Genomic DNA, 10,876 nt, shown 5'->3' on the forward strand with positions numbered 1-10,876 from the left:
TACATACACCTGTCTGCTCACTCATACACCTGTCTGCTCACTCATACATACACCTGTCTGCTCACTCATACACCTGTCTGCTCACTCATACATACACCTGTCTGCTCACTCATACACCTGTCTGCTCACTCATACATACACCTGTCTGCTCACTCATACACCTGTCTGCTCACTCACACACCTGTCTGCTCACTCATACATACACCTGTCTGCTCACTCATACACCTGTCTGCTCACTCATACATACACCTGTCTGCTCACTCACACACCTGTCTGCTCACTCATACACCTGTCTGCTCACTCATACATACACCTGTCTGCTCACTCATACATACACCTGTCTGCTCACTCATACATACACCTGTCTGCTCACTCATACACCTGTCTGCTCACTCATACATACACCTGTCTGCTCACTCACACACCTGTCTGCTCACTCATACATACACCTGTCTGCTCACTCACACACCTGTCTGCTCACTCATACATACACCTGTCTGCTCACTCACACACCTGTCTGCTCACTCATACATACACCTGTCTGCTCACTCATACACCTGTCTGCTCACTCATACACCTGTCTGCTCACTCATACATACACCTGTCTGCTCACTCATACACCTGTCTGCTCACTCATACATACACCTGTCTGCTCACTCATACACCTGTCTGCTCACTCATACATACACCTGTCTGCTCACTCATACACCTGTCTGCTCACTCACACACCTGTCTGCTCACTCATACATACACCTGTCTGCTCACTCATACACCTGTCTGCTCACTCATACATACACCTGTCTGCTCACTCACACACCTGTCTGCTCACTCATACACCTGTCTGCTCACTCATACATACACCTGTCTGCTCACTCATACATACACCTGTCTGCTCACTCATACATACACCTGTCTGCTCACTCATACACCTGTCTGCTCACTCATACATACACCTGTCTGCTCACTCACACACCTGTCTGCTCACTCATACATACACCTGTCTGCTCACTCACACACCTGTCTGCTCACTCATACATACACCTGTCTGCTCACTCACACACCTGTCTGCTCACTCATACATACACCTGTCTGCTCACTCATACACCTGTCTGCTCACTCATACACCTGTCTGCTCACTCATACATACACCTGTCTGCTCACTCATACACCTGTCTGCTCACTCACACACCTGTCTGCTCACTCATACATACACCTGTCTGCTCACTCATACACCTGTCTGCTCACTCATACACCTGTCTGCTCACTCATACATACACCTGTCTGCTCACTCATACACCTGTCTGCTCACTTATACATACACCTGTCTGCTCACTCATACACCTGTCTGCTCACTCACACACCTGTCTGCTCACTCATACATACGTTGCAATGAATCGGACTTGAGTTTGAAGCTCAGTCTGGACCACTAGCATATGTTAGTTAATATGAGGTGAATTAAATCAAGCCCTTAACAGTCAATATTTCTTTTCAAGCTTTCCCCCCAGGCCCATACCCATACCCCAACATGGGTATGGGCATACCCATACCCCAACAACAGTGGTCCCCAGGTTGATTCTTAGCCCTCGTCCATAATCAGTTGAAAACCCCTGCTATAGAGGGTATGACATCATCATCTCAGATTTCTGGCCTCGACAGCCCATACAGGCAAACAGAAAAGTCCTATCAGATTGCATTAAACAACGTTAAACTCACTTTGCCTCTCCATTTGACACTATGCATGCACAGCCATATCCCTCTATAGAACAATTTCTAAAATAACACATATGTAGACGTGCTGCAGCGCGACAGCTTGGCTGACAACACTGCAGAGCTCAAGAACCTGATGTTGGATAGGAAATTGTGGAGGGCAGCGATCCAGGAATCCCGAGTTGGTGTTGACTAGACCTCACTCTCGCAGCAACAACAACCAACAACAAAATAAATACAATATTGAAGGTGTTTTTAATTTCAAATTTAAGTTGTGTAGGGCAATAATAATGCATTAAAGCATGTATGGTTTATTAGCCAGGGGATCCTTTAAAAAAATATATTAAAAAAATACTTGTATGCGCAATGCCGTTAAATAGAGACTTAAGTGGTAATCAACCTCATCGTTTTTTATATATTAATTCTATATCTATATTTTATAGGCCTTGATACTAAAGGCCTATTCATAGTCTGGATTTTCGGTGGTGAGGTGACCACCGCTCCGGTGGTGAGCTGACCACTGGAGCTGAAATAACGTTGAGCGGTTGTGAGTAAAAACAGAGAGAAGGGCTGGAGCGGTGGTGGTGGTTTGCTCTTCACCGCGGCTCGTGACGTCATGTTGTAGTCCGGTGGTCACCTCACCACCGAAAATCCAGACTATGTATGAGCCTTTAGTGTAGCTACATTGAGACAGAGGCCGCTTTGATAGTTGCAGATCATAATGAAATTTGTTTGATTGAAACTCAATCTATGCTTGGCGACGAGAGCTCTTCAAGCTGACGGCGATGTAATGTCGTCACCTTGTCAGCTTGAAGAAGCGTTCATGTCAGTGAGCGGCGGACGTAGAAATGAGGACTTACTTGACGGTCGATTTCATGCAGCCTGTACTCGATGCCCCGGTCCACATATTCCTTCCTGTTGTTGAAGGTCAGGGGGATGCTGCTTCCTCCCGGGATGATGGGAACCATCTTTCCATCTGCACTCTGCCCCACGAAGGAGTCCAGAGGGATCATCTGGGAAGAAAACGTAATTTTTTCAGGAAATGAAGAAAACCTTATATTTGTAAAACAAAGCAATAGTGGTGTTGTGACTTTATATATTGTCAATTACTTGCATGAGAGGGGGAGAGGAGGTGGTGGAGTTAGACAGTTTGAGGGAGAGGAGGTGGTGGAGGTAGACAGTTTGAGGAAGAGGAGGTGGTGGAGGTAGACAGTTTGAGGGAGAGGAGGTGGTGGAGGTAGACAGTTTGAGGGAGAGGAGGTGGTGGAGGTAGACAGTTTGAGGGAGAGGAGGTGGTGGAGGTAGACAGTTTGAGGGAGAGGAGGTGGTGGAGGTAGACAGTTTGAAGGAGAGGAGGTGGTGGAGGTAGACAGTTTGAGGGAGAGGAGGTGGTGGAGGTAGACAGTTTGAAGGAGAGGAGGTGGTGGAGGTAGACAGTTTGAGGGAGAGGAGGTGGTGGAGGTAGACAGTTTGAGGGAGAGGAGGTGGTGGAGGTAGACAGTTTGAGGGAGAGGAGGTGGTGGAGGTAGACAGTTTGAAGGAGAGGAGGTGGTGGAGGTAGACAGTTTGAGGGAGAGGAGGTGGTGGAGGTAGACAGTTTGAAGGAGAGGAGGTGGTGGAGGTAGACAGTTTGAGGGAGAGGAGGTGGTGGAGGTAGACAGTTTGAGGGAGAGGAGGTGGTGGAGGTAGACAGTTTGAGAGAGAGGAGGTGGTGGAGGTAGACAGTTTGAAGGAGAGGAGGTGGTGGAGGTAGACAGTTTGAGGGAGAGGAGGTGGTGGAGGTAGACAGTTTGAGGGAGAGGAGGTGGTGGAGGTAGACAGTTTGAAGGAGAGGAGGTGGTGGAGGTAGACAGTTTGAGGGAGAGGAGGTGGTGGAGGTAGACAGTTTGAGGGAGAGGAGGTGGTGGAGGTAGACAGTTTGAAGGAGAGGAGGTGGTGGAGGTAGACAGTTTGAAGGAGAGGAGGTGGTGGAGGTAGACAGTTTGAGGGAGAGGAGGTGGTGGAGGTAGACAGTTTGAAGGAGAGGAGGTGGTGGAGGTAGACAGTTTGAGGGAGAGGAGGTGGTGGAGGTAGACAGTTTGAGGGAGAGGAGGTGGTGGAGGTAGACAGTTTGAAGGAGAGGAGGTGGTGGAGGTAGACAGTTTGAGGGAGAGGAGGTGGTGGAGGTAGACAGTTTGAGGGAGAGGAGGTGGTGGAGGTAGACAGTTTGAGGGAGAGGAGGTGGTGGAGGTAGACAGTTTGAGGGAGAGGAGGTGGTGGAGGTAGACAGTTTGAGGGAGAGGAGGTGGTGGAGGTAGACAGTTTGAGGGAGAGGAGGTGGTGGAGGTAGACAGTTTGAGGGAGAGGAGGTGGTGGAGGTAGACAGTTTGAAGGAGAGGAGGTGGTGGAGGTAGACAGTTTGAGGGAGAGGAGGTGGTGGAGGTAGACAGTTTGAGGGAGAGGAGGTGGTGGAGGTAGACAGTTTGAGGGAGAGGAGGTGGTGGAGGTAGACAGTTTGAGGGAGAGGAGGTGGTGGAGGTAGACAGTTTGAAGGAGAGGAGGTGGTGGAGGTAGACAGTTTGAGGGAGAGGAGGTGGTGGAGGTAGACAGTTTGAGGGAGAGGAGGTGGTGGAGGTAGACAGTTTGAGGGAGAGGAGGTGGTGGAGGTAGACAGTTTGAGGGAGAGGAGGTGGTGGAGGTAGACAGTTTGAGGGAGAGGAGGTGGTGGAGGTAGACAGTTTGAGGGAGAGGAGGTGGTGGAGGTAGACAGTTTGAGGGAGAGGAGGTGGTGGAGGTAGACAGTTTGAGAGAGAGGAGGTGGTGGAGGTAGACAGTTTGAGGGAGAGGAGGTGGTGGAGGTAGACAGTTTGAAGGAGAGGAGGTGGTGGAGGTAGACAGTTTGAGGGAGAGGAGGTGGTGGAGGTAGACAGTTTGAGGGAGAGGAGGTGGTGGAGGTAGACAGTTTGAGGGAGAGGAGGTGGTGGAGGTAGACAGTTTGAGGGAGAGGAGGTGGTGGAGGTAGACAGTTTGAGGGAGAGGAGGTGGTGGAGGTAGACAGTTTGAAGGAGAGGAGGTGGTGGAGGTAGACAGTTTGAGGGAGAGGAGGTGGTGGAGGTAGACAGTTTGAGGGAGAGGAGGTGGTGGAGGTAGACAGTTTGAGGGAGAGGAGGTGGTGGAGGTAGACAGTTTGAGGGAGAGGAGGTGGTGGAGGTAGACAGTTTGAGGGAGAGGAGGTGGTGGAGGTAGACAGTTTGAAGGAGAGGAGGTGGTGGAGGTAGACAGTTTGAGGGAGAGGAGGTGGTGGAGGTAGACAGTTTGAGGGAGAGGAGGTGGTGGAGGTAGACAGTTTGAGGGAGAGGAGGTGGTGGAGGTAGACAGTTTGAAGGAGAGGAGGTGGTGGAGGTAGACAGTTTGAGGGAGAGGAGGTGGTGGAGGTAGACAGTTTGAAGGAGAGGAGGTGGTGGAGGTAGACAGTTTGAGGGAGAGGAGGTGGTGGAGGTAGACAGTTTGAAGGAGAGGAGGTGGTGGAGGTAGACAGTTTGAAGGAGAGGAGGTGGTGGAGGTAGACAGTTTGAAGGAGAGGAGGTGGTGGAGGTAGACAGTTTGAGGGAGAGGAGGTGGTGGAGGTAGACAGTTTGAGGGAGAGGAGGTGGTGGAGGTAGACAGTTTGAAGGAGAGGAGGTGGTGGAGGTAGACAGTTTGAAGGAGAGGAGGTGGTGGAGGTAGACAGTTTGAGGGAGAGGAGGTGGTGGAGGTAGACAGTTTGAGGGAGAGGAGGTGGTGGAGGTAGACAGTTTGAAGGAGAGGAGGTGGTGGAGGTAGACAGTTTGAGAGAGAGGAGGTGGTGGAGGTAGACAGTTTGAGGGAGAGGAGGTGGTGGAGGTAGACAGTTTGAGGGAGAGGAGGTGGTGGAGGTAGACAGTTTGAGGGAGAGGAGGTGGTGGAGGTAGACAGTTTGAGAGAGAGGAGGTGGTGGAGGTAGACAGTTTGAGGGAGAGGAGGTGGTGGAGGTAGACAGTTTGAGGGAGAGGAGGTGGTGGAGGTAGACAGTTTGAAGGAGAGGAGGTGGTGGAGGTAGACAGTTTGAGGGAGAGGAGGTGGTGGAGGTAGACAGTTTGAGAGAGAGGAGGTGGTGGAGGTAGACAGTTTGAGAGAGAGGAGGTGGTGGAGGTAGACAGTTTGAGGGAGAGGAGGTGGTGGAGGTAGACAGTTTGAGGGAGAGGAGGTGGTGGAGGTAGACAGTTTGAGGGAGAGGAGGTGGTGGAGGTAGACAGTTTGAGGGAGAGGAGGTGGTGGAGGTAGACAGTTTGAGGGAGAGGAGGTGGTGGAGGTAGACAGTTTGAGGGAGAGGAGGTGGTGGAGGTAGACAGTTTGAGGGAGAGGAGGTGGTGGAGGTAGACAGTTTGAGGGAGAGGAGGTGGTGGAGGTAGACAGTTTGAGGGAGAGGAGGTGGTGGAGGTAGACAGTTTGAGGGAGAGGAGGTGGTGGAGGTAGACAGTTTGAGAGAGAGGAGGTGGTGGAGGTAGACAGTTTGAGGGAGAGGAGGTGGTGGAGGTAGACAGTTTGAGGGAGAGGAGGTGGTGGAGGTAGACAGTTTGAGGGTTGAGATTTTTTAGAGAGATCATTGTGGATCAAATGGACAAATGCATTGCCTTGTCTCTGTAGTTCTTACACCCACGGTATCTTACAGGTACCTGAACATCACTGTAGATGTCGTGAATTTGGATTTGTGCATTTGCATCGTTTTATTTCCCATAATTTGCCTGCAACATACCATGACAATTTTGAAGAAAGGTAGTCCAAGGAGGTTTAGGAGGTACTACAAAGTAAACCTCCACAAACGTAACCAGTAGAAAATGAACCCATTGAAACGAGAAAATAGTTTGAGAAAGTTAGCGAAGTGTACGGCAAATCTGCCAAAAAAATGCTTACCACTATCTATCTCCACAAAATGTGTTCATGAAGGTGTCTACAATCACATACTGTACATTTGTTTCAACCCAACTCCCTTGGGAAACCTTGTGACAGCTGCTGAAAGTTGGGGTACCATTACCAACCATTATGCTTTAAGTAGCATGTGACATGTCAAACTAGGGGGTTTTCATGATGCTGATTCCATTGCAATCATTAGTTTTGCACGAAAAGCACTCCTTGGGCTAAATTCCTCCTAAAGTCCTTAGCCAGGGATGAGTTAATGGTACCCCAACTTTCAGCAGCTGTCACAAAGTTTCCCAAGGGAGTTGGGTTGGAGCAAATTTATAATATAAATTTGTTCCAACCCAATTCCCTTGGGAAACTTTGTCAGATAAAAGCTCATTTTCCCTTATTAAAACTAGTGTTGCTCAGGGGTGTTCAAACGTATTCCGGAAGATCTGAGGAAGGGCTTCGGACCGAAACGTTACCACTTTCAATATATACATGTCTGGGAGCAGAAATTGGTGTGCAGACTTTTTGTTCTTTATCTATGACTTTGTGTTTGTTCTGGCACCCAGCTACGGTTGGTAAGGCTTTTAGATGTTAGATGTTAGATGTTTTTCAGCCTCCTTTGCAAACATATTCAGGACCCACAAAATCATTTGTATTTGGCCGTCAACTCCCCTTCTCAATTTCCAGGGACCCCAAGAAGCAAAGATTTTGAGATAAATATATATATGTTCAAAGATGTGCACAAATCTTGTATATCTGCTATTTTTGATTAACCAACCAATGTGCTATACTCTATATAGCCGCCTAACTAATATCTTAGATGACACACATGATTTCCCGGTTTTAATGGGTCAATTCACAGAGAGAGAGAGCGAGAGCGAGAGCGAGAGCGAGAGAGAGAGAGAGAGAGAGAGAGAGAGAGAGAGAGAGAGAAATTATGTCCAATCAAGTGGGAGGGTCCTGGCACGGTGGAGTGCCAGGTGTCATTGAAGGGTTTAACAATCAGCATCCACAGTGCACAGTATAAAACAAATTGATGCTCAGAGAGCAGTTTGACTTGGGTTAGAGTATAATAAAAGAATAACACAGTTTTCATCATAGCATCATGTCGACATTAAAACTGTGCAACTTCCTTAAAGGAGAATTTCATACTAGAAGGCTTTCTTACTTTTATTTGTAGTTGTTATGTCCCCACCAAAGAGGTCCAGATATTATTTTGTGCAAAAGTGCATTATTGGCTATTTCCCCTACCATAAGCCCTCGATGGGGCGGTACTAAACTAAATCCGTGGCACAAAACATTTGTGTGTTTGAGAACCACTGTTCTACAACAACACATCAGCCTTTTCTTCAAATACAGCAGCTAACCAGTTACTGTAAAAACAGTAGCCGACACAGAGCACAACTATATGTTTAGTCTTTCTATCTGTACACACTCTTCTAGCAGCCTGCGCACGTGTCCTAGACTTCCAAATATAAACACTAGTAGACTACACTTTGAGACGGAATTCACTAATTAGTGTGCAAAATACAGGTCAACATTTTTGGCTCCATGGATCTGTCACAGACTGGTGGTGTGACCCTGAATGTTTTTTCCACAAGGAGAGGAAAGAAGCTTATTGCTTTGACACAAACGCTCCATTTTGTAGATTTTAGTATTCATGTTTAAGACTTTTCTATAGAATGGAAGCTATAAGGCTGTCACGATCATTACATTTGACTTGTTTTATAGGCTTTGTAAAGAAAACAAAATAAATAATGTGCAATACAGGCCTTATATTGTATACTTTGAAATGTACAAGCTCACAATGGTTTGTGATGCAGTAGCACATTGTGAGGTTGAATAGTGGCTTAAGTAGAATTAAGTTCAGTACATGCCTGTGTTTTATATTTACTTTTTTGCTTGTGCATTGTATAATTAAGCAATATTACACAAAAGGGTGTGGTTTAACGTGATTATTGCCGCGACAGTGATGGACACGACAGTCAGGAACGAGACGTAGTCGAGTTCCGCAAGCATCACTGATGTCGCAGTGTGACGCGTTGTGAGCTTGTAGATCGGCTATTATCAGCATGGAACAAAGTTTAAAATGACTTACACTGGATCTCTTGTCCACTAGGCCCTTCCTAACATTTTAGTCTAGTTTTTATATGTTGACGAAATTGTCAATACATTTAGTTTTAGTCATCATAGCTTAGTTTTCATGTAGTTTCCATTTAGTTTTAGTCATCATAGCTTAGTTTTCATGTAGTTTCCATTTAGTTTTAGTCATCATAGCTTAGTTTTCATGTAGTTTCCATTTAGTTTTAGTCATCATAGCTTAGTTTTCATGTAGTTTCCATTTAGTTTTAGTCATCATAGCTTAGTTTTCATGTAGTTTCCATTTAGTTTTAGTCATCATAGCTTAGTTTTCATGTAGTTCCATTTAGTTTTAGTCATCATAGCTTAGTTTTCATGTAGTTTCCATTTAGTTTTAGTCATCATAGCTTAGTTTTAGGCAACAAAAACAACACTGCACCACAACAAGCATTAGAGGATCATAATGATATGGCAGCAACACTACAGCTACGTAGATGCAATTCACCATTTTCTCCAACGGCCAGCAGAGAAGGAGAGAGACAAGGGACTCCATTTTCGTCACCGCTGAACCTCTTAGACTTATCCCTAAACTTAAACTACTTTTCCTTTTTTTCACTATTTTGAAAAACATTTCTGAATAGTTTCAACTAGCCAATCTACATTGACACGTTGGCCATTTTAACTATTCAAAAATGTTTTGCAAAATAGTAAAAAAAAAAGGCAAAGAACATAGGGATAAGGGGTTTAGCGGTGAGGAAAATGGAGCCCAAGGCAACTCTCTCTCTCCCCCTCCCGCCCACACTCCCTTCATTCATGCCAAAGGAACAGATGCAGCCCCTTCCTCCGCCCGCCGCCCGTAGCATGGCGCGGTGAGCATTCATCACGGCCACGGCGGCTCTCTATCTCTCTTCTATATCCCTCCCTCTCTCTCTCTCTCTCTCTCTACGAGGTCTGGGAGCTGGGCCAGCTCTCCAGCAGACAGGATATTATGCTGCATCAACAACAGTGAGCGGTTCTTTTACAGTGCATGGGGTTGTGTGAGGATGTTTGGACAGGGTAGTGGGGGGGGGGGGGGGCTTTAGCAGCACACACACACGCTCGCTTCCCTCCCTCTGTTCTGTGGAAGCCTGTATCTATCTATCTGCTGGCGTTCTGGTTGTTATGGTGGTCGTAACAAGAGCCACAGAAGCGCTGAGGGTGCTTATTCAGAACCGCTCCAGCAGGCTGGGGGGGGGGAGGTGGGGGTGATGCAAGCTGTAGATTCTCCTGATATATCCAGGGTTGGATTTGCTGGGGAGGATGGGGGGGGGGGGGGGGGGGGGGGGGAGGCATGCAGAGGTAATTCATGCTTCAGCTTTTTATATCACCCTCTGGTCACTCATTTATATGGCCTGTGGAGACGGACGGTGTTTTATGCCTGATTATTGTGGTCAGACTGGATTAAAAGGCATGCATTTCCTTTTTGGAAATGTAGAACGTCTGTTGGTAATATCACAGTTTAACAGTCTAACTGCACATGTAGTGAAGCTGAATGCCACTCCTGGTCCCATTTAGTGGGTGGAATAATCATGATTACGCTTACAGCACGCACGTGACATCATTGGAAATGTGTTTTGGTTTCCACTGAATGTGAAGAATTTAAAAACAGACGTGCTCACAACAAGGCTCTGGGTCTAGAAGTCTTGGCAAAGGCTGGCCACAAAATTAGCATTTTTCTCATTTCTCTTCTCTCCGAGGCCTTTGGCTTAGTGCTCACATTTGTGTTTGGATATGTGTACGAGTGTCTGCTGATGGTCTGGAGTATGTGAGGTTATTTTATCCGCCGTATTTTTATATTTAGTAAACCTCTCCACAATTTAGTTATTCTGACAATTCCCTTTGAACGATGAACTAAACGTTGATTTCACCCTTTGTCAAGTCCCGCCCCGTGGTTGTGCCCCTCTTCGCACACATTGGTTGCTGTTTCGTGGTTGGACAAAAACTATCATTGAAATAACGTGTTTTTCAGTTCAGCTTCGTATTGATATTCTGGGCATTAAATTCTTATTTTAAACTTGGTGTCAGTAAAAAGGAACATCTCAGGTGCAGCATGGTGACTGTTTGTTTTTAGTCTTTTCCAAATTCACCATAAGCAAGGCGGAACCAGGACGGAGCAAGGCATGGACCAATCAGAAGTCTGACAAAT

The 10,876-nt window shown here is 47.0% G+C and overlaps 1 protein-coding gene across 1 annotated transcript in view; it reads right to left on the reverse strand.

Annotated features, from left to right (window-relative positions):
- The window catches only part of herc1 (HECT and RLD domain containing E3 ubiquitin protein ligase family member 1), a 139,367-nt gene that overhangs the window by 4,357 nt on the left and 124,134 nt on the right, over positions 1–10,876 (reverse strand). The window contains exons 78-79 of the mRNA XM_080770003.1: positions 8,177–8,193; positions 2,568–2,720 (exon numbers count right to left, since the gene is read on the reverse strand). Coding sequence (XP_080626129.1) covers positions 2,568–2,720; positions 8,177–8,193 — 170 coding nt within the window. The remainder of the gene's footprint in view (positions 1–2,567; positions 2,721–8,176; positions 8,194–10,876) is intronic.

The sequence above is a fragment of the Protomyctophum bolini genome, assembly GCF_963924005.1.
Source record: "Protomyctophum bolini genome assembly, chromosome: 1".
NCBI classification, from domain to species: Eukaryota; Metazoa; Chordata; class Actinopteri; order Myctophiformes; family Myctophidae; genus Protomyctophum; species Protomyctophum bolini.